Source organism: Carassius carassius, chromosome 29, assembly GCF_963082965.1.
Source record: "Carassius carassius chromosome 29, fCarCar2.1, whole genome shotgun sequence".
In the NCBI taxonomy this organism is placed as follows: domain Eukaryota; kingdom Metazoa; phylum Chordata; class Actinopteri; order Cypriniformes; family Cyprinidae; genus Carassius; species Carassius carassius.
Genome location: NC_081783.1, coordinates 22075065 through 22099465, shown reverse-complemented (window position 1 = coordinate 22099465; position 24401 = coordinate 22075065). Strand labels below are relative to the sequence as shown.

The following is a 24401-nucleotide window of genomic DNA, read 5'->3' as shown; positions in this document are numbered from 1 at the left end:
ATGTAAAACGTGATAGAATATATTTTTAATAATGTTTTAATCAAAAAGTTGATGGACCCCATTGATTTCCGTGATATTTCTTTGCCTAGTATGCAAGTCAGTAACGATCAACAACTGTTTGGCACTTAAATATTCTTCAAAATATCTTCTCTTGTGTTCAACATAAGACCGAAATTTATACAGATTTGGGACGACATAAGGGTGAGTAAATGACAAAAATGTCATTACTGGGTGAATTAATCTTTTAAAAGAATGTTGCTTCTGGATTTAGTTTTGCTACACAGTTGCATAAAAATATGTATTTTTTGCGAAGTATACAACACGCGTTCTTTGTGTGTGATGGCATTCAATTCTATAGGATAAGAACTTAATGCAGTTTCTTATTTTAACTCATAGTGTCGCTGTTTACCTGCAAAACAGTGTGTGTCTTTAATACACATTTTCCGCCCCGTTCATGATGTCATACACATGGCTTCAAGCTCTTCTCGTTGTAGAAAATCGTCGAAAGTGACTGATCGTCAAATAGTGTACTCCTTTCGATTTGTCTTATTTTGATTTTACATTTTTCGTTTTGTTGTTGGATTTAATTTCTGCTTAATATCTGAAGAATTCCAAAGGTTACGCGTTGCTTGCGAGATGTTTGGCCTTTTGTTCTTCGTGCTGATGGCGCACACCGCTAATGGAAACGTGAGCTATTCTTTTCCAGAGGAGATGAAACGAGGATCTGTGATTGGAAATATAGCAAAGGATCTCGGACTTGAAGTGAACAGACTGTCATCTCGTAAGGCTCGAATTGATACCGAAGGTAACAGAAAACGATACTGTGAAATTAATTTGAACACTGGAGAACTGATCGTAGCGGAGAGAATCGACAGAGAGGCACTTTGTGGAAAGAAAGCTTCATGTGTCATAAACCAGGAGCTTGTCCTTGAAAGCCCTCTAGAACTGCATCGCTTCCTTCTAAATATTGAAGACATAAATGATAATTCACCACAGTTCACAGAGAGTGTCGTTAAATTCGAAATACAAGAATCTGCAGTCAAAGGATCTCGTTACTTATTAGATGAGGCTCATGATGCCGATATTGGTCGGAATTATGTGCAATCATATACGCTTCAAGATAGTGAACACTTTATTCTTAATGTACTAACCAGGGAAAATGGAAGAAAATATGGTGAGCTCGTGCTGAATAAAGAGTTAGATCGTGAGCAGCAGAAAGAGGTGACATTAATTCTCACTGCGGTAGACGGAGGGACTCCACCGAGATCAGGTAATGTAGCCATACACGTCACTGTGCTGGATGCTAATGATAATGCTCCAGTCTTTAGTAAGGCCGTCTATAAAGTCAGTCTGCCTGAAAATTCTCCTCTAGATACTGTAGTGGTGACAGTGAGTGCTACTGATGCTGACGAGGGACAAAATGGAGAAGTGACATATGCATTTAGTCATTTATCCGAAACAATCCGGCAATTGTTTTTTCTTGATACAGTGTCTGGAGAGATTAAACTAAAAGGACTCGTGGATTTTGAGGAGGAGAGTTCAATAGAACTGCCGATTCAAGCTAAAGATGGTCAAGGGCTAGCCAGTCATTGTACAGTAATAATAGACGTTATTGATGTCAATGATAACACCCCTATAATAGTAGCAAGTTCTCTTAACAGTCCTGTTCCTGAGAATGTGTTACCCGGTACAGAGGTTGGCATCATTAATGTGCAGGACAGAGACTCTGAGAATAACGGACAGGTGCGCTGCTCCATTCAGCAAAACGTCCCATTTAAACTTGTACCTTCAATCAAAAATTACTATTCTCTGGTGACCACAGGTGAATTAGACCGCGAGCTGCTCTCTGATTATAATATTACAATTACTGCTACTGATGAGGGCTCTCCGCCTTTATCTTTCACTAAGAATATTCACCTGACTGTAGCTGACGTGAATGATAATCCACCTGTATTTCAGGAGCAGAGTTACAGAGCTCATGTGCAAGAAAATAACAAACCTGGCTCCTCTATTTGTTTAGTATCAGCTACAGACCCGGACTGGAGACAGAATGGCACTGTAGTCTATTCTCTGTTGTCCTCTGATCTCAGTGGCGCACCGGTGTCCTCCTTTCTTTCCATTAACGGAGACACCGGGGTCATTCATGCCGTGAGGTCGTTTGATTACGAACAGTTAAAAAGTTTCAAAGTGCTCGTGTTAGCCAGAGACAACGGTTCTCCTCCTCTGAGCAGTAACGTGACCGTGAGTGTCTTCATAACGGATGAGAATGACAACTCACCTCAGATATTATACCCCTCTCCGGGAGGAAACTCCTTCATGACCGAGATGGTACCCAAAGCTGCGCAGGCGCGCTCCCTGGTCTCCAAGGTGATCGCCGTGGACGCAGATTCCGGCCAAAACGCGTGGCTCTCGTATCACATTATTAAAGCGACAGATCCGGGACTTTTCACTATCGGTGTCCACAGCGGAGAGATCAGGACGCAGCGGGACATTTCTGAATCTGACAGCATGAAACAGAACCTCATTGTGTCCGTGAGAGATAACGGACAGCCCTCTCTCTCAGCCACGTGCGCATTGTATTTACTTATATCAGATAACTTGGCTGAAGTTCCAGAACTGAAAGACATGTCTCGTGACGAAGGCAGCTCCAAACTGACGTTTTATTTGATCATCGCGCTGGTGTCCGTTTCCACTTTCTTCCTGACCTTCATCATCATCATCCTGGCCGTAAGGTTTTGTCGCAGGAGAAAGCCCAGACTGTTGTTTGATGGAGCTGTAGCCATTCCCAGCGCGTATCTGCCTCCAAATTACGCAGATGTGGAGGGCGCGGGAACCATCCGCAGCACTTACAATTATGACGCATACCTGACCACGGGCTCGCGCACTAGTGACTTCAAGTTCGTCAGATCTTATAATGAGGATACACTGACTGCTGACCTGACTCTGAAAAAGACTCAATCCGCTGTGGATGATCTTGAAGGACTCAATGCGGAAATGAACGATTCGTTTCAGGTAAGACTAAAAATCACTTTTTAAAAAGTATACCATAATGTACGTTACATCAAATGTGTTTATGTACTAAATTTACTATTTTATACAATTAACATTTAAGGGCCAATTTTTAATCTAAAAGTAGTCCTACTTACTTTGGTATTTTTATAATTTATTGTTTGATGTGTGTGGTCATCTTTCACGAATTTTCTTTTTTTATTTAATTTTCTTTTTTCTTTTTTCTTTTTTTTTTTTTGGTTGTTTGCTGAGCTTGCACAGTTATCGAAATCTGCCTTCAGATATAGGGTGAATACTGGTAAAGTGGGACAATGGGTAAAGTGGGACAGTTAAGCTTAATAATTTATATCTTTATATGAATATGTTTTATTTTTTACAAAAAATCAACACTGAGCTCATCAGTAGCAAGTATGTGATAAAAAAAAAAAATTCTGTGGCTATGACATCACTCCCGGGGTGTGGCACATCATATTTAACAACATTGCAGTGAACTGTGATGGTAAGTAAAATGACATAGCATTCTGAGGTAAATAATGTTAAGGTTATAAAAATAAAACAACTCATGGATCATTTGTAATTGTTATATATTTTGTTATAGGATGTAATGGTGAATCAGAATTTTTAAAAATCACATTCATATTAATCTTCTTGGGTTTTTTTATGCGATTTTGACACTGTCCCAGTTTGCCAATAGCATATTGTTAAGTTGGGACAGGGTATTACTGGCAAACTGGGACAGCCATTCAAGTCATTCTAATGGAGGAATTGAGTTCCCTTTTTATATGTCCCTCATACATTTAGTTAGTTAGCTAGATATTTCAACAAAGACTGACTTAAACTACGCCAACTCTCACGCATTCACTGTGAGACTCACGCAATTAACACTTTTCACACGCTCTCATGCCACACATCCATTTTCTCACGCACAGAAAAATCGTGAAGCAAAGAGGACACGGAGACCGACAGACTAGACAGAAATGAAATTAAGCCTGTGTGCAATCAATTAATTCTTACAAGAAGAGATGTTAATGAAGGTTACTTTTTTATTTTTTATAAAATTTGTATGAAATAAATTTAACCCAATATAAAATTTTGTGGGCAGGCGAGGGAGGGGGTTGAGTCAGGTGGGTTGAATCTGCTGTACCTGCACTCCTTCTTAAAAAAAGTGATGTTTATATTATTGTTGTTTATATTGTTGTTTATATTGTTATTGTGTATTTAATTTATAAGGCCTACACTTGAATAACAATTGAATGTGTTTTAAGTGTTCCAGTTTGCCAATAAAGGTGTCCCAGTTTGAAGGTAGCGCCTTGAAAAATGAGGTTTGGGGTCATTGTGTGTTTGAGGAAGAGTCATCCATCCTGTGTTTAATGTTTCTTTCTTTTTTATTGTCTATAGTATAGTAGAGCTCCTAAGCTATTTAGAATATTTTAAGGGCTCCCTGCCCATCTTGGACACCATCTTGAAAATCACACCTTTCTAGTAGTAAAACCTTGGTAAACTTTTTGTATGTTATCAAGTACACCTAATACTACAAAAAAAAAAACAGCTGACAAACCTCTGAGTTTTTTTTTCATAAATGCAGCCTTCTATAATTGATTGTGGTGTATTTATATAGTTTCGAGTTTCACTTATCGATTCCTCAGTTATGTGAAGTTAACTAATTAAGTTAATTCAATCCAGATACCAGAATTTTTTTGCCAGCAAAATCTTTTAAAACTCTGTTTCAGACATATTGGTAATGGCAGCTTAGGTTTCCCCTGTTGCTGTCCATGGTGCTGCACTGGTATGTACTGTTCTGTGGATTGTTGCTCCAATACATGTAATCTCTATTATATTTCTTAATTTCGAAATGATATGAATATTGAGTTCATGTTTATGTTCCTCTGTTTTTCTTTTTCTTTTTTTCTTCTTTTTTTAAGTTTTTTCCTGTGTAACCCATTTCATTAACCGCTTGAGCATTATTTATTTATGATATCAGAAAACAGTTTTTGAATTATTTACCATTGAGATAATCTCTTCCATGGCACTTAAAGATTGACGGGCCATGCAGTGCAGTGTTGTTGAACTTTGTTGGGTATTTGCGGTTTGGCACTTAGTACATTTCTGCAAGCATTCGTGGTGCAAGGTGTGCATCAACATGCAAATTATATTGTATTTACTTCTTTGTCAAATTTGAAATGTGATATTTTCCACTTTGAAACATTTCCGGTCTGTTATTAAACTTCTGTATACCAGTCAATGTGTTTTTATTATTATTATTATTATTATTATTATTATTATTATTATTATTATTATTATTATTATAATAATTATTATTATAATGAACTCTTACTAATTACTACGTAAGCATACAAATAAATATTCGGTTTGGTAATTTGGTAATTGTTAGAGTGTCTGGTTGGAGTTATAAACACTGTGCAATAGCTAACTAGAATGTCATGCTACAGAGGCTGGAGCAAATTCTATCTGTTTATCTGTAAAGACTGTCACATGGTCACATATGTCTTGTAAACTGGATTTAGCGATTTAGATTTAAAGTTGTTATACCATACGTTGGTAGTACACATCAAGGTAAGCCTTGATGCATTCTAACTTATTGTCCGTCATGTATTTTCATTTTCATGCCATGGACAGACTACGGAGTATCTTGTAAATGTGAATTTTTAGCTTCTTCCCTTGTAACATCCTACAAGTATGTATGTCATTTTATAAGCCTATGCATCGTAAGCGTTGTATCCAAGTTTTGCATATCAGAGGCATGAGTTTATGCAGTTTCATAATTGAACTCGTAGTGTCGCTGTTCACCAGTGCAACCGTTGACCATCACATTACTGTTTCTCTCCACCCTGTTTATGAGTTAATATACAGGACTGACATCTCATCTGGCTGTAAAATTCGTCGACGGTGAGCGGTGCCTTGCTCTTTTGTCCTCTTACACAGAACATGAACTAGATTTTGTAATTTCATCTGTCCTTTACAAGTGGCTAACCTTCGAATACATTTTTGTTCATTTACATATAGAGACATAATCTTAAAATCTTCTGAGATGTTTGGGTTTTTGTTCTTCGTGCTGATGGCGCACACCGCTAATGGAGATGTGAGCTATTCTTTTCCAGAGGAGATGAAACGCGGATCTGTGATTGGAAATATAGCAAAAGATCTAGGGGTTGATGTGAACAGACTTTCATCTGGTAATGCTCGCATTGACACGGAAGGAAACAGAAAACGATACTGTGACATTAATTTGAACACTGGAGAACTGACCGTAGCGGAGAGAATCGACAGAGAGGGGCTTTGTGGAAAGAAAGCTTCATGCGTTATGAAACAGGAGCTCGTGTTGGAAAATCCTTTGGAACTGCATCGCTTTATTCTTAATATTCAAGATATAAATGATAATTCACCTTTATTCAAACAAACCTTAATCAATTTCGAAATTAGCGAATCTGCAGACAAAGGATCTCGTTACTTATTAGATGAGGCCCATGATGCGGATATTGGTGTGAATTCGGTGCAAACATATATACTTCAAAACAATGACCACTTTATTTTAAACGTAGTTACTCGGGAAAATGGAAGAAAATATGGCGAACTCATGCTGAATAAAGAGTTGGATCGTGAGCAGCAGAAAGAGGTAACATTAATTCTCACTGCGGTAGACGGAGGGACTCCACCGAGATCAGGTACTGTAGCCATACACGTCACTGTGCTGGATGCTAATGATAATGCTCCAGTCTTTAGTCAGGCCGTCTATAAAGTCAGTCTGCCTGAAAATTCTCCTCTAGATACTGTAGTGGAAACAGTAATTGCAACCGATATTGACGAAGGACATAATGGAGAAGTGATGTATGAATTTGGACATCTGCCTGAAACCCACATGAAAACATTTTCGCTGGATTCATTGTCTGGTGAAATTAAACTAACAGGTCTCCTTGATTATGAGGAAGAAAGCTCAATTGAGCTGCCAATTCAAGCTAAAGATGGCCAAGGTTTAGCCAGTTACTCTGCTGTGGTTATTGATGTTGTTGATATCAACGATAATGTCCCTATAATTATGATCAAATCTCTCAAAATCCCTGTTCCTGAGAATGTGTTACCCGGTACAGAGGTTGGCATCATTAATGTGCAGGACAGAGACTCTGAGAATAACGGACAGGTGCGCTGCTCCATTCAGCAAAACGTCCCATTTAAACTCGTACCTTCAATCAAAAATTATTATTCTCTGGTGACCACAGGTGAATTAGACCGCGAGCTGCTCTCTGATTATAATATTACAATTACTGCTACTGATGAGGGCTCTCCGCCTTTATCTTCCACTAAGAATATTCACCTGACTGTAGCTGACGTGAATGATAATCCACCTGTATTTCAGGAGCAGAGTTACAGAGCTCATGTGCAAGAAAATAACAAACCGGGCTCCACTATTTGTTCAGTATCAGCTACAGACCCGGACTGGAGACAGAATGGCACTGTAGTCTATTCTCTGTTGTCCTCTGATCTCAGTGGCGCACCGGTGTCCTCCTTTCTATCCATTAACGGAGACACCGGGGTCATTCATGCCGTGAGGTCGTTTGATTACGAACAGTTAAAAAGTTTCAAAGTGCTCGTGTTAGCCAGAGACAACGGTTCTCCTCCTCTGAGCAGTAACGTGACCGTGAGTGTCTTCGTAACAGATGAGAATGACAACTCCCCTCATATATTATACCCCTCTCCGGGAGGAAACTCCTTCATGACCGAGATGGTACCCAAAGCTGCGCAGGCGCGCTCCCTGGTCTCCAAGGTGATCGCCGTGGACGCGGATTCTGGCCAGAACGCGTGGCTCTCGTATCACATTATTAAAGCGACAGATCCGGGACTTTTCACTATCGGTGTCCACAGCGGAGAGATCAGGACGCAGCGGGACATTTCTGAATCTGACAACATGAAACAAAACCTCATTGTGTCCGTGAGAGATAACGGACAGCCCTCTCTCTCAGCCACGTGCGCATTGTATTTACTTATATCAGATAACTTGGCTGAAGTTCCAGAACTGAAAGACATGTCTCGCGACGACAGCAGCTCCAAACTGACGTTTTATTTGATCATCGCGCTGGTATCCGTTTCCACTTTCTTCCTGACCTTCATCATCATCATCCTGGCCGTAAGGTTTTGTCGCAGGAGAAAGCCCAGACTGTTGTTTGATGGAGCTGTAGCCATTCCCAGTGCGTATCTTCCTCCAAATTACGCAGAGGTGGAGGGCGCGGGAACTCTCCGCAGCACTTACAATTATGACGCATACCTGACCACGGGCTCGCGCACTAGTGACTTCAAGTTCGTCAGATCTTATAATGAGGATACACTGACTGCTGACCTGACTCTGAAAAAGACTCAATCCGCTGTGGATGATCTTGAAGTACTCGATGCTGAAATGGTCAATTCGTTTCAGGTAGGACTCATAAAATGGCTTTTTAAAATAATGTGTGTGTTAACAGATTAAATGTGTTCATGTAGTAAATAGACTTTCATTAACAAGAAACTCTGTTCTTGTAAATAATCTCGTGACACATATAAGAACTTTATTTACACAAACCATTTTTAAAGAGCAATTTGTAATCTGAAAGTACTCTGGTCTTTTTATCATTTATTTTTAGATTTGTATGGTCAGGTTGGAGCAATTATTAGTTAAGCTATCTTTCACAAATTGTTGTTTGGTGACCTTGCATAGTAATCGAAGTCTGTCTCCTGCTAAATAATAGTTCTTACAGGGTCTTCGTTTTCTCTAACAGCCATTTTTGTGTCTTTCTAGTTTCTGTCGTTTGTAATTGAATGATGTTTTGCGTTTCTCTCATCTACGCCTAGTTTATGTGAAGTTAACAAAGTGAATTCAATTCAGTTACCAGTAATATTTTGGCCAGCAAAATCATTTAAAAATCCGTTTCAGTCAGATTGGAGATGGCACAGCGGATGTTTCCTCTGTTGCTGTCCATGGTGCTGCACTGGTATTTACTGTTCTGAGGATTGTTGCTCCTACATATGTAATGTAATCTATGTCCTATTTTCGAAATATTATGAATATTGAGATCATGTTTATGTGCCTCCGCAGGGAAATTAATGAATCGAAATTGGTAGGATGATTGATGATCGGCCTGTTTTTGTGATTGTTTTATTCCTTTGTGGTTTTACATTTTTTAAGTTTGAATTTGATGTATTTTGAAAGGAATGGAAAGTACATGTTTATAGTCAATTTGTTGTTAATGAAACAGACCATGTCGTATTGCAGACTTTTCTCTGATATATAAGTTTATTTTTAAGCTCTGAAATTTTACATATAGAGTGATTCGCCTTTTTAAATCATTAAATTATCGATAGTGAGAAGAAAAGTTAAATTGAGACCCATTTGCCGTTTATAGTATTTTTTTCTTCTATTTTTTTGTTTAATTTGGTCCTGTGTTACCCTGTCCTTTCATTAAACGTTTCTGCTTTTGAATTAAGTAAGAAAACAATTTGTGAATCATTCATGAATGATATAATTTCTCTTCCGTGGCGCGATTAAAGATGGACTTTTAGCACTAAGTACTTTTTTGTAAATATTCGTGGTGCAAGGCGTGCTTCAACATGCACATTATATTATATTTTCTCCTGTGTCAATTTTTAAATCATGTGATATTTCCAATTGCACAGTTGCTTTGAAACATTTCATGTGTGTTAAGTTAGTGTATTTCAGTTTTTCCCTCTCCTATAATGAGCTCTTACTAATTACTTAAGCATAAAATAAATATTTGTTTAATTTTTAAGCGTCTGGTTGGAGGTCTAAACACTGTGCAATAGCTAACTATAGTATGTCATACTACAGAGGCTGGAGTGGTTTTGAAACAGGGATTGAAGGAAGAGTGTGGACTGTACTCAAGCAACTCATGCTTACTCGTATATTCTTCCCAATAAAAAAAAGCCATCTGTTTATCTGTGAAGACTGCCACATGGTCACATATGTCTTGTAAACTGGTTTTCGCGATTTAGATTTTAAGATGTCATACCATGGTGGTACACATCAACCTTAATGTATTTTAACTTATTGTCTGTCATGTAAGAATTTTTTTTATTTAATTTAATTTAAAAAAAAATTCATGGCATGGACAGACTACGAAGTATCTTGTAAATGTGAATTTTTAGCTTCTTCCCTTGTAACATCCTACAAGGATGTTTGACTCTACAGGTATGTCATTTTTAAGCCAATGCATCATAAGTGTTATATCCAAGTTTTGCATATCAGAGGCATGCGTTTATACAGTTTCATAATTGAACTCTTAGTGTCGCTGTTCACCAGTGCAACCGTTGACAATGGCATTACTGTTTCTCTCCACCCTGTTCATGATGTCATATTCAGGACTGACATCTCAGCTGGCTCTAAAAATCGTCAATGGTGAGCGGTGCCTTGCTCTTTTGTCTTCTTATACCAAACCTGAAATAGATTTTGTATTTTTACTGTCCTTTTAGATGTGGTTAACCTTCCAGTACATTTTTGTTCATTCCATATAGAGAGATAAAATCTTACGCGTTGCCGCTGAGATGTTTGGGTTTTTGTTCTTCGTGCTGATGGCGCACACCGCTAATGGAGACGTGAGCTATTCTTTTCCAGAGGAGATGAAACGCGGATCTGTGATTGGAAATATAGCAAAAGATCTAGGGCTTGATGTGAACAGACTTTCATCTGGTAATGCTCGCATTGACACGGAAGGAAACGGAAAACGATACTGTGACATTAATTTGAACACTGGAGAACTGACCGTAGCGGAGAGAATCGACAGAGAGGGGCTTTGTGGAAAGAAAGCTTCATGCGTTATGAAACAGGAGCTCGTGTTGGAAAACCCTTTGGAGCTGCATCGCTTTATTCTTAATATTCAAGATATAAATGATAATTCACCTTTATTCAAACAAACTTTAATCAGTCTCGAAATGAGGGAATCTGCAGTCAAAGGATCTCGTTACTTATTAGATGAGGCCCATGATGCGGATATTGGTGTGAATTCGGTGCAAACATATATACTTCAAAACAATGACCACTTCATTTTAAACGTAGTTACTCGGGAAAATGGAAGAAAATATGGCGAACTCATGCTGAATAAAGAGTTGGATCGTGAGCAGCAGAAAGAGGTAACATTAATTCTCACTGCGGTAGACGGAGGGACTCCACCGAGATCAGGTACTGTAGCCATACACGTCACTGTGCTGGATGCTAATGATAATGCTCCAGTCTTTAGTCAGGCCGTCTATAAAGTCAGTCTGCCTGAAAATTCTCCTCTAGATACTGTAGTGGTGACAGTAATTGCAACCGATATTGACGAAGGACATAATGGAGAAGTGATGTATGAATTTGGACATCTGCCTGAAACCCACATGAAAACATTTTCGCTGGATTCATTGTCTGGTGAAATTAAACTAACAGGTCTCCTTGATTATGAGGAAGAAAGCTCAATTGAGCTGCCAATTCAAGCTAAAGATGGCCAAGGTTTAGCCAGTTACTCTGCTGTGGTTATCGATGTTGTTGATATCAACGATAATGTCCCTATAATTATGATTAAATCTCTCAAAATCCCTGTTCCTGAGAATGTGTTACCCGGTACAGAGGTTGGCATCATTAATGTGCAGGACAGAGACTCTGAGAATAACGGACAGGTGCGCTGCTCCATTCAGCAAAACGTCCCATTTAAACTCGTACCTTCAATCAAAAATTACTATTCTCTGGTGACCACAGGTGAATTAGACCGCGAGCTGCTCTCTGATTATAATATTACAATTACTGCTACTGATGAGGGCTCTCCGCCTTTATCTTCCACTAAGAATATTCACCTTACTGTAGCTGACGTGAATGATAATCCACCTGTATTTCAGGAGCAGAGTTACAGAGCTCATGTGCAAGAAAATAATAAACCTGGCTCCTCCATTTGTTCAGTATCAGCTACAGACCCGGACTGGAGACAGAATGGCACTGTAGTTTATTCTCTGTTGTCCTCTGATCTCAGTGGCGCACCGGTGTCCTCCTTTCTGTCCATTAACGGAGACACCGGGGTCATTCATGCCGTGAGGTCGTTTGATTACGAACAGTTAAAAAGTTTCAAAGTGCTCGTGTTAGCCAGAGACAACGGTTCTCCTCCTCTCAACAGTAACGTGACCGTGAGTGTCTTCATAACGGATGAGAATGACAACTCCCCTCAGATATTATACCCCTCTCCGGAAGGAAACTCCTTCATGACCGAGATGGTACCCAAAGCTGCGCAGGCGCGCTCCCTGGTCTCCAAGGTGATCGCCGTGGACGCGGATTCTGGCCAGAACGCGTGGCTCTCGTATCACATTATTAAAGCGACAGATCCGGGACTTTTCACTATCGGTGTCCACAGCGGAGAGATCAGGACGCAGCGGGACATTTCTGAATCTGACAGCATGAAACAGAACCTCATTGTGTCCGTGAGAGATAACGGACAGCCCTCTCTCTCAGCCACGTGCGCATTGTATTTACTTATATCAGATAACTTGGCTGAAGTTCCAGAACTGAAAGACATGTCCCGTGACGAGAGCAGCTCCAAACTGACGTTTTATTTGATCATCGCGCTGGTGTCCGTTTCCACTTTCTTCCTGACCTTCATCATCATCATCCTGGCCGTGAGGTTTTGTCGCAGGAGAAAGCCCAGACTGTTGTTTGATGGAGCTGTAGCCATTCCCAGCGCGTATCTTCCTCCAAATTACGCAGATGTGGAGGGCGCGGGAACTCTCCGCAGCACTTACAATTATGACGCATACCTGACCACGGGCTCGCGCACTAGTGACTTCAAGTTCGTCAGATCTTATAATGAGGATACACTAACTGCTGACCTGACTCTGAAAAAGACAGCTTTATATGATCTTGAAGGACTTGATGCACAATCAAATGAGGTAAGATTAATAATAATTTATTTTGAATGTATTCCGGTTTATTAGGCATGGATTTACACTGGTGGACAAAATTATAAAAAACACTATTCTCACCAGCTAAAAAATAATAAAAAAAATACATCAGTCATTTCCATCTTTTGCTGTATCATCAGTAGTAAATACACATTTTACACTTCCAAACATTCATTTTGCCATTACTTGTAATAATCCAGTGAGATTTTTATTTTACACAAGGAGTCTGACAACAGCTAGTTCTCCACACGAGATCTAATCTCAGCCTCATCCAGTCTGTTTTGAATGACATGAAGAAACAGAACAAACTGAGACAGACTAAATCCAGAAGAACTGTGACAGCATCTCCAAGATGTTTAAAGAAACCCGCAAAGCTACAGTACTGTTAAAAGTTTTAGGCATTTGTGTAAAAATGCTGTAAAACTAGGATGCTGTCAAAAATAATGTCATAAATATTTGTTTTTATCAATTAACTTATATTAACTAAATTAAATGAAAATTTGGTGTGACCATCTTTTGCATTTAAAGCAACCTTTGGTTCACTTGTGCATTGTTTTTCAGGTAGCTTTGCAAGTTTCTTGATGCATCTTGGACACCCGATTGGAATGTTATCACTCAATTGAATGGGCGTTATCAGAGGTTATCAGCCCATAGATATGGGCCAGGAGGGGCCTACTGCGCCTACTAGTAGGCTCAGAAGGCCGTTATCATCCATCCACATGGTTAATCACCCACAAATATACAAGAGAAGACTCCAGATCCAATCCCAGAATTCCTGCTCACCGGTAATCGGAAGTCTACTGGACGAACGCGGCAACGTTGCGATATTTCCAGCTTAATATATTCCGGTAAGACTATTTAAATGATAAAACTGAGCATTTAAACTGTTATTAATTAGCCGGTAAGGGAAAACAATACATACAATCGTATTGCGTGACATGATTGTTGACATGAGATAACCATATTGCGATGTGTCTGCAAACGTTATCCCTAACGGCAATATTACGTTATTAGCCTGTCGTTACGTTAACGTTGCATGTTTTATGTGAGCATTAACGTTGCTAATGTGAGTGTGTATTTACGTCTGAAGCTAATGGGGGAATTTAGTTTCTAGTTAAACTGTAAAAGTACACTCTTACAGGCTTATTGCATATTGTGTATGCTCGATAACGCCTCACTGAAGCCATATCATAGGCCTAATGTAACCCATATTGATTTCAGGGTTTCCTTTTGATTCCCATTAATGGGAGTTCTCTCTTGTCAAATAACAACAAAGAAAGAAATAGATAGTCAGTAATAAATCAGTAATAAAAAAAAGACAGTGTTGCAGATCATACCATCGTTCTCAGACACTCTTGCCTAATGCTTCTAGATTAGCAACTGTAAGGCTTACCTCTCTGGGCCATCTTCAACCTAAAACATAAACAGAGAGAAATTTGCACAAGACAGATTTGTGAACAATAAATTCTAAACAGCCAAAAACCTAACTTTGGATAGTTCAACAAAGACATAGAGCATGGAAGTAATAAAACAAACTTGCCACAGAAGTCCTTGCAACCAGCTGGAAATGTATGCTGTAAAGGGAGACAAAAAAGTTAGGTAAAGAGACATTAATGTAACACAGGCAGGCAGACAGACAGCTAAACAGACAGACAGGCAGACCTTTGGGTTTTATGTTTCAAGTTCAGTGTCGAGGGATATTTGGTGCGATAGATAGATAAATAGATAGATAGATAGATAGATAGATAGATAGATAGATAGATAGATAGATAGATAGATAGATAGATAGATAGATAGATAGATAGATACACAGCTAGCTATATATGTATATAAATATAAACACAGCTAGCTAGCTATAGAGACAGACAGACAGACAGACAGACAGACAGATAGATAGATAGATAGATAGATAGATAGATAGATAGATAGATAGATAGATAGATAGATAGATAGATAGATAGATAGATAGATAGATAGATAGATTTTTACAGTTTAACTTTGCGTTTAACTAGAAACTAAATACCCCCATTAGATTCAGACGTAAAAACATGCTTATTAGCAACGTTAATGCTCACATAAAGCATGCAACGTTAACGTAACGACAGGCTAATAACGTAATATGGTCTAGCGATAACGTTTGCAGACACATCGCAATACGGTTATCTCATGTCAACAATCATGTCACGCAATACGATTCCATTACAGTTTAAATGCTCAGTTTTATCATTTTAATAGTCTTACCTGAAAATATCAAGCTGGAAATATCGAAACGTTGCCGCGTCATCCAGTAGACTTCAGATTACCGGTGAGCAGGAATTCTGGGATTGGATCTGGAGTCTTCTCTTGTATATTTGTGGGTGATTAACCATGTGGATGGATGATAATGGCCTTCTGAGCCTACTAGTAGGCGCAGTAGGCCCCTCCTGGCCCATATCTATGGGCTGATAACCTCTGATAACGCCCATTCAATCGAGTGATAACGTTCGAATCGGGTGTCTTGGAGACATTGCCACAGTTCTTCTGGATTTAGTCTGTTTTAATTTATTCTGTTTCCTCATGTCATTCCAGACAGACTGGATGAGGCTGAGATCAGATCTCTGTGTGGAGAACTGGCTGTTGTCAGACCCCTTATGTAAACAAAAATCTCACTGGATTATTGCAATTAATGACAAAAGAAATGTTTGGAAAAGTAAACTGATATTTCCAGCCGACACACTAAAGCAAAATATATAAATAACTGACTTCAAACCATTTTAATACTACTGTAGTGTTCTACTATTGAGGCCACCACTGTAAATCCAGATGTTTTTTCTTAAGGTTCTGGCGTTCATTGAATTCAGGATTTTCTTTTCTCGAGTATTGTTATTTACACATTTTGTTAAAAATGACACTGACACATATATTAACTCACCGAGAGCAGAAGCTTTTTTTTTTTTTTTATCAATTAAGTGAGGTTTCCTCTCCAGTTGATATGTGAGCAGACATTTATTTGTTCAGTGATATGTAAGCTTGTATGTCTTATTATCATCAGTTCTTTCAAATGTCTTTATTTTTGCAAATAATTAACATTTTCAGCATTTTATATTCCTGGCATTTAACATTTTGTCAGATTAGACTATAATAGTAGCATTTTTTTTTTTTTTGTGAAATTAATATTTGTTTTCTGTTGTTTCTGTTCAGCGTTGTATTCATTTACACTTCGATAACTACGGTTTCAATGTTCAATTATTTATTTATTGTTTGTTTGACACATTAATTGTACTCTTTTTGTTGAGCCTTTCCTGTGCATGGCCCACATCTGTTGAGATCATAAATTGTAGTTTTCACATTTTAACGCCTAGAGTCGCTGTTTACCTGCAGAGGTTTTGAGACATAATGTTATTTTTTTCTCCACCCTGTTTATGATGTCATTCCTTGTAAAGACAAAACAGCTATACTGAAATATTATTCGACTCTGGCTACTGGTCGCGTCCATTGTATCCGCCTCAGCGAGGTTTCTACTCATTTTGCTTTCATTTAGTGCTCGGATATATGCTAGTTTTGTTTAATATTAGCCTGCATAGGAAATATGGATCGCAGATTCTTTCCGACGCATTGTCTGATTGTGGGCATTTCTATGATTATAGTTCTTACGCACGCTGCTTATGGAGATTTGAGCTATTCTTTGCCGGAGGAAATGAATCGCGGATCTGTGATTGGAAATTTTGCAAAGGATCTCGGGCTTGATGTGAACACACTTACATCTCGTAAAGCTCGCATAGATGCTGAAGGTAACAAAAAACGATTCTGCGAAATTAATTTGAGAACGGGAGAAATGATAGTGGCCGATCGGATAGATAGAGAGGTGCTTTGTAAGGAGAGGCTTTCCTGTACGCTTAATTTCGAATTTGTGTTAGAAAACCCTTTGGAACTGCATCGTGTTGTTTTACAAATCCAAGACATTAATGACAATACGCCAATATTTCCCAAAAATGTAATCAAGCTTGAAATAAGTGAAAATGCCATTAAAGGTGCTCGCTTTCGTATCATTGAGGCTCGAGATGCTGATGTCGGCCGCAATTCAGTACAAAAATATATATTAGAACAAAATAATAATTTTAATTTAGCGGTGAATTCAAAAACAGATGGAAGCAAGTATGTCGAGTTGGTGCTTGATAAAGACCTGGATCGTGAGCAGCAGAAAGAGGTAACATTAATTCTCACTGCGGTAGACGGAGGGACTCCACCGAGATCAGGTACTGTAGCCATACACGTCACTGTGCTGGATGCTAATGATAATGCTCCAGTCTTTAGTCAGGCCGTCTATAAAGTCAGTCTGCCTGAAAATTCTCCTCTAGATACTGTAGTGGTGACAGTGAGCGCTACTGATGCTGACGAGGGACAAAATGGAGAAGTGACATATGAATTTGGGCATTTATCTGAATCTGCAATAGAAACATTTTCATTGGATCATCAAACTGGACAAATTGCCGTGAAAGGCCGAATAGATTTTGAAGACGAATCAAGGTATGAAATTATTGTTGAGGCTAAGGACGGATATGGTCTTTCCTCAGACTCAAAAATTGTAATAGAAATTACTGACATAAATGACAATGCCCCAATTCTTATACTTAAATCACTTAACAGTCCCGTTCCTGAGAATGTGTTACCCGGTACAGAGGTTGGCATCATTAATGTGCAGGACAGAGACTCTGAGAATAACGGACAGGTGCGCTGCTCCATTCAGCAAAACGTCCCATTTAAACTCGTACCTTCAATCAAAAATTACTATTCTCTGGTGACCACAGGTGAATTAGACCGCGAGCTGCTCTCTGATTATAATATTACAATTACTGCTACTGATGAGGGCTCTCCGCCTTTATCTTCCACTAAGAATATTCACCTGACTGTAGCTGACGTGAATGATAATCCACCTGTATTTCAGGAGCGGAGTTACAGAGCTCATGTGCAAGAAAATAACAAACCTGGCTCCTCTATTTGTTCAGTATCAGCTTCAGACCCGGACTGGAGACAGAATGGCACTGTAGTTTATTCTCTGTTGTCCTCTGATCTCAGTGGCGCACCGGTGTCCTCCTTTCTATCCATTAACGGAGACACCGGGGTCATTCATGCCGTGAGCTCGTTTGATTACGAACAGCTGAAAAGTTTCAAAGTGTCCGTGTTAGCCAGAGACAACGGTTCTCCTCCTCTGAGCAGTAACGTGACCGTGAGTGTCTTCATAACGGATGAGAATGACAACTCCCCTCAGATATTATACCCCTCTCCGGAAGGAAACTCCTTCATGACCGAGATGGTACCCAAAGCTGCGCAGGCGCGCTCCCTGGTCTCCAAGGTGATCGCCGTGGACGCGGATTCTGGCCAGAACGCGTGGCTCTCGTATCACATTATTAAAGCGACAGATCCGGGACTTTTCACTATCGGTGTCCACAGCGGAGAGATCAGGACGCAGCGGGACATTTCTGAATCTGACAGCATGAAACAGAACCTCATTGTGTCCGTGAGAGATAACGGACAGCCCTCTCTCTCAGCCACGTGCGCATTGTATTTACTTATATCAGATAACTTGGCTGAAGTTCCAGAATTGAAAGACATGTCTCGCGACGAGAGCAGCTCCAAACTGACGTTTTATTTGATCATCGCGCTGGTGTCCGTTTCCACTTTCTTCCTGACCTTCATCATCATCATCTTGGCCGTGAGATTTTGTCGCAGGAGAAAGCCCAGACTGTTGTTTGATGGAGCTGTAGCCATTCCCAGCGCGTATCTTCCTCCAAATTACGCAGATGAGGGCGCGGGAACTCTCCGCAGCACTTACAATTATGACGCATACCTGACCACGGGCTCGCGCACTAGTGACTTCAAGTTCGTCAGATCTTATAATGAGGATACACTGACTGCTGACCTGACTCTGAAAAAGACTCAATCCGCTGTGGATTATCTTGAAGGACTCGATGCGGAAGTGACCGATTCGTTTCAGGTAGGACTAATAAAATCGCTTTTTAAAATAATGTGTGTGTTAACAGAATAAATTTGTTCATGTAGTAAATAGACTTTCACTAACAAGAGACTCTGTTCTCGTAAAAAAATTCTCGTGACACATATAAGATCTTTTTTTAAGACACAAACCATTTTTAAAGAGCAATTTGTAATCTGAAAGTAGACTCTGGACTTTTTTATAATTTATTTTTAGATGTGTATGGTCAGGTTTGAGCAATTATTAGTTAAGCAATCTTTACCAATTTGTTTTTTTGGTGACCTTGCATAGTAATCGAAGTCTTTCTTGTGCTAAATAATAGTTCTTACAGGGTCTTCGCTTTGTCTAACTTCCATTTTTGTGTCTTTCTAGTTTCTGTCGTTTTTAATTGTATAATGTTTTTCGTTTCTCTCATCTACGTTTCATTTATGTGAAGTTAATAAAGTGAATTAAACTCATTTACCAGTAATATTTTGGCCAGCAAAATCCTTTAAAAATCCGTTTTAAGTCAGATTGGAGATTGTTGCTGTCCATGGTGCTGCACTGGTATTTACTGTTCTGAGGATTGTTGCTCCTACATATGTAATGTAATCTATGTCCTATTTTCGAAATACTATGAATATTGAGATCATTTTTATGTGCCTCCGCAGGGAAATGAATTAATCGAAATTGGTAGGATGATTGATGACTGGCCTGTTTTTGTGATTGTTTTATTGCTTTGTAGTTTTACATTAAGTTTGAATTTGATGTATTTTGAAAGGAATGGGAAAGTACATGTTTATAGTCCATTTGTTGTTAATGAAACAGACCATGCAGACTTTTCTCTGATATATGTGTATTTTTATGATCTGAAAATTTACATATAGAGTGATTCGCCTTTTTAAATCATGAAATTATCGACAGTGAGAAGAAAAGTTAAACTGAGACCCATTTGCCGGTTATAGTTTATTTTTTTTCTCTCTCTCTTTTTTTTCTCAATTTAGTCCTGTGTAACCCTGTCCTTTCATTAAACGTTTCAGCTTTTGAATTAAGTAAGAAAACAATTTGTGAATTATTCATGATTGAGATAATTTCACTTCCATGGCGCAATTCAAGACTGACGTTAAGCACTAAGTACTTTTTTGTAAACATTCGTGGTTCAAGGCATGCTTCATGCACATTATATTATATTTTCTCCTGGGTCAATTTTAAAATCGTGTGATATTTCCAGTTGCACAGTTGCTTTGAAATATTTCATGTGTGTTAAGTTAGTGTATTTCAGTTTTTCCCCTCAGATAATGAGCTCTTACTAATTACTTAAGCATAAAACAAATATTTGGTTAAATATTAGAGCGTCTGACTGGAGGTCTAAACACTGTGGAATAACTAACTATAGTATGTCATGCTACAGAGGCTGGAGTCGATTTGACACACGGATTAAAGGAAGAGAAAGAATTGTACTCATAAAACACAGATTTACTCATTTAAAATTCACAATGAAAAAAAGGCTCTCGGTTTAATTGTGAAAACTGCCATAGGATCGCATAATATGACTTGCAACTGTATTTTGTATTTTTTTTATTTTAAGATGGCATACCAAGACTTCAGTATTCAAATGTAGGCTTTGATGCATTTTAACTTATTGTCTGTGATGTAGAATACATTTTCGTGCCATGGGCAAACCACAAAGTATCTTGGAAATGTGAAATTTTAGCTTCTTCTCTCTTGATATCCTACAAGTATGTTTTAAACTATAAACATGCCATTTTGTGTGCACTTTAAGTGTTATATCCAAGTTGTACTTGTCAGAAGGTTTATGAGAGTTTCTGCAGTTGTATAATTGAACTCATAGTGTCGCTGTTCACCATTGCAATATTTGACGTTCATATTGTTTCTCTCCATCCTGTTCATGATGTCATCTATTGAGAACTGACCTCTCAGCTCGCTGTAAATCGTCGACGGTGAGCGGTGTATTCCTCTATTGTTCTCTTATATCGACCATGAACTAAATTAAGTAATTTTATCTGGCTTTACATGCTGATAACTTCAATACATTTTTTTTTTATTTTGATATAGAAAGATTAAAACCTTACGCGTTGCTGCTGTGATGTTTGGGTTTCTGTTCTTCGTGCTGATGGCGCACACCGCTAATGGAGACGTGAGCTATTCTTTTCCGGAGGAGATGAAACGCGGATTTGTGATTGGAAATATAGCAAAGGATCTCGGGCTTGATGTGAACAGACTGTCATATCGAAAAGCGCGGATTGATACTGAAGGTAACAGAAAACGATACTGTGACATTAATCTGAATACTGGAGAACTGATCGCAGCGGAGAGAATCGACAGAGAGGAGATTTGCGGGAAGAAAGCTTCTTGCGTAATTAAAAATGAGTTTGTACTGGAAAATCCTTTAGAGCTGCATCACTTCATTCTCAATATCGAGGACATTAATGACAATTCACCTCAGTTCAAAGAAAGTGTTATTAAATTCGAAATACGAGAATCAGCAGACAAAGGTTCACCATACATACTAGAAGAAGCTTATGATGCAGATATTGATCGGAATTCAGTGCAGTCATATACACTTCAAAACAATGAACACTTTCGCCTTCATGTACTAACCAGGGCAAATGGAAGAAAATATGGTCAACTCGTGCTGAATAAAGAGTTGGATCGTGAGCAGCAGAAAGAGGTAACATTAATTATCACTGCGGTAGACGGAGGGACTCCACCGAGATCAGGTACTGTAGCCATACACGTCACTGTGCTGGATGCTAATGATAATGCTCCAGTCTTTAGTAAGGCCGTCTATAAAGTCAGTCTGCCTGAAAATTCTCCTCTAGATACTGTAGTGGTGACAGTGAGCGCTACTGATGCTGACGAGGGACAAAACGGTGAAGTAACGTATGCGTTTGGTCATTTACCTCAAAAGGTCCAGCAACTATTTTTCATCGATTTAGTATCTGGCGAGATTAAATTAACCGGGCAGATTGATCATGAGATAGAGAGTACATTTGAACTTCCCATTCAAGCTAAAGATGGTCAGGGTTTAGCTAGTTACTCCACCGTATTAATAGATGTTATTGATGTCAATGATAACGCCCCCATAACAATACTTAAATCTCTCACCAGTCCCGTTCCTGAGAATGTGTTACCCGGTACAGAGGTTGGCATCATTAATGTGCAGGACAGAGACTCTGATAATAACGGACAGGTGCGCTGCTCCATTCAGCAAAACGTCCCATTTAAACTCGTACCTTCAATCAAAAATTATTATTCTCTGGTGACCACAGGTGAATTAGACCGCGAGCTGCTCTCTGATTATAATATTACAATTACTGCTACTGATGAGGGCTCTCCGCCTTTATCTTCCACTAAGAATATTCACCTGACTGTAGCTGACGTGAATGATAATCCACCTGTATTTCAGGAGCAGAGTTACAGAGCTCATGTGCAAGAAAATAATAAACCTGGCTCCTCTATTTGTTCAGTATCAGCTACAGACCCGGACTGGAGACAGAATGGCACTGTAGTTTATTCTCTGTTGTCCTCTGATCTCAGTGGCGCACCGGTGTCCTCCTTTCTATCCATTAACGGAGACACCGGGGTCATTCATGCCGTGAGGTCGTTTGATTACGAACAGCTGAAAAGTTTCAAAGTGTTCGTGTTAGCCAGAGACAACGGTTCTCCTCCTCTGAACAGTAACGTGACCGTGAGTGTCTTCATAACGGATGAAAATGACAACTCCCCTCAGATATTATACCCCTCTCCAGAAGGAAACTCCTTCATGACCGAGATGGTACCCAAAGCTGCGCAGGCGCGCTCCCTGGTCTCCAAGGTGATCGCCGTGGACGCGGATTCTGGCCAGAACGCTTGGCTCTCGTATAACATTATTAAAGCCACAGATCCGGGACTTTTCACTATCGGTGTCCACAGCGGAGAGATCAGGACGCAACGGGACATTTCTGAATCTGACAGCATGAAACAGAACCTCATTGTATCCGTGAGAGATAACGGACAGCCCTCTCTCTCAGCCACGTGCGCATTGTATTTACTTATATCAGATAACTTGGCTGAAGTTCCAGAACTGAAAGACATGTCTCGCGACGAGAGCAGCTCCAAACTGACCTTTTATTTGATCATCGCGCTGGTGTCCGTTTCCACTTTCTTCCTGACCTTCATCATCATCATCCTGGCCGTAAGGTTTTGTCGCAGGAGAAAGCCCAGACTGTTGTTTGATGGAGCTTTAGCTATTCCCAGCGCGTATCTGCCTCCGAATTACGCAGATGTGGAGGGCGCGGGAACTCTCCGCAGCACTTACAATTATGACGCATACCTGACCACGGGCTCGCGCACTAGTGACTTCAAGTTCGTCAGATCTTATAATGAAGACACGCTGACCACTGACCTGACTCTGAAAAACACTCAGTCCGCTGTGGATGATCTTGAAGGGCTTGGTGTGGAAATGAGCGATTCCTTTCAGGTAGGATTGACAAAGAAATAATTTTAATATTATGTGTTTGCAAATTACTTTTATTGGCAACATACTTTCCAATAGTTTAAGGAATGCTAACATCCCTGCATCCATCTCGTTGTCTGTTCTGTGAAACAATTTTATTAACTAATTTAATTTCGTATTTATTTTTAAATCCCAGTTCACTAGTTTAGTAGAAAATGCATATTTAGATTAGCTGTCCATGGTGCTGTACAGGCCGTGTTTGTTGCTGTTGTATTCTTTATGACATCGTTACATTTGTGCATCTTGTGATTGTTTTTTTTTTTTTGTTTGTTAGTTTTTTTTTTTTTTTTTTTTTTTTTTGTGAAGGACTTGATGCTAACATGGGTGCTTCTCTGCGATTTAACGTATCTTTTCTTATTTACTTATTTAATGTTCTAACCTTAAAGATTACATAAGTGTGCTTATTTTAATGGACTGCCTTCACTAACAACAGGCTCTTAAAGATTTTGAAGGTAATTTTGAAGGCTTATAAGTAGATGTTTTATTTATATTATCTCTTTAAATTGCTCAAACAAGACCATACCAAAAAAATAATAATAATCTAAAATCATAAATCCAGGTTCACGAGTTTATTACTGTTTTCTTTTCTTTTTTTCATTGCTAGTTAAGGAATTCTTAATATAAATTATGTTGAAGTGACTGCCCCTACATTGTCAATTAGATAATTATGTCTGCCTTGATAAATGCCAAATACTGTGTCGTATCTAGTTATTTGTTAGATTCTAAACGTTTTAAGCTGTTTGGTGATCTCTTAAAGAGATAAATCTGATATCTCGTTCTATTGTCTAATAGTGATTTCAAACTAATTTTATTTTTGCGACATCAGAATGTAAAGTAATCTGAAACAAACGAAGCTGTTTCTAATTAATTTAACGTTCTCCTCATCGGCATTTTTGTGAAATTGGTTTATAAAAGCAGTTTCGTATGTCAGCAATTTTTTAAAACGCCCTTTACTTATTTTAGAACGGTCATAAAGCAAGTTTTCCCGTTTCTGTCCATTGTGCT

The 24401-nt window shown here is 39.0% G+C and overlaps 2 protein-coding genes across 13 annotated transcripts in view; both read left to right on the top strand.

Annotated features, from left to right (window-relative positions):
* LOC132109885 (protocadherin gamma-A12-like) overlaps window positions 1-24401 on the top strand; it is a 176037-nt gene that overhangs the window by 7180 nt on the left and 144456 nt on the right. For 2 of the 12 annotated variants that reach the window (XM_059516329.1, XM_059516313.1), the window contains exon 1: window positions 10521-12915. The exons of 4 other annotated variants lie outside the window; for them this stretch is intronic. In XM_059516329.1, coding sequence (XP_059372312.1) covers window positions 10555-12915 — 2361 coding nt within the window. In that variant the 5' untranslated portion in view covers window positions 10521-10554. Of the gene's footprint in view, window positions 1-440; window positions 3013-10520; window positions 12916-16370; window positions 18902-20825; window positions 23361-24401 lie in introns of those variants that run through there. 6 more of the 12 variants (XM_059516305.1, XM_059516326.1, XM_059516294.1 and 3 more) reach the window with 6 other exon arrangements.
* On the top strand, window positions 6050-8485 carry LOC132109292 (protocadherin beta-15-like). Its single transcript, XM_059515304.1, has one exon. The coding sequence runs from the start codon at window positions 6059-6061 to the stop codon at window positions 8483-8485; it is 2427 nt and encodes an 808-aa protein (XP_059371287.1). The 5' UTR covers window positions 6050-6058.

Bases quoted from the DNA above. Each gene is read 5' to 3' on its own strand.
- LOC132109292 (XM_059515304.1), top strand. From the start codon at position 6,059: ATGTTTGGGTTTTTGTTCTTCGTGCTGATGGCGCACACCGCTAATGGA.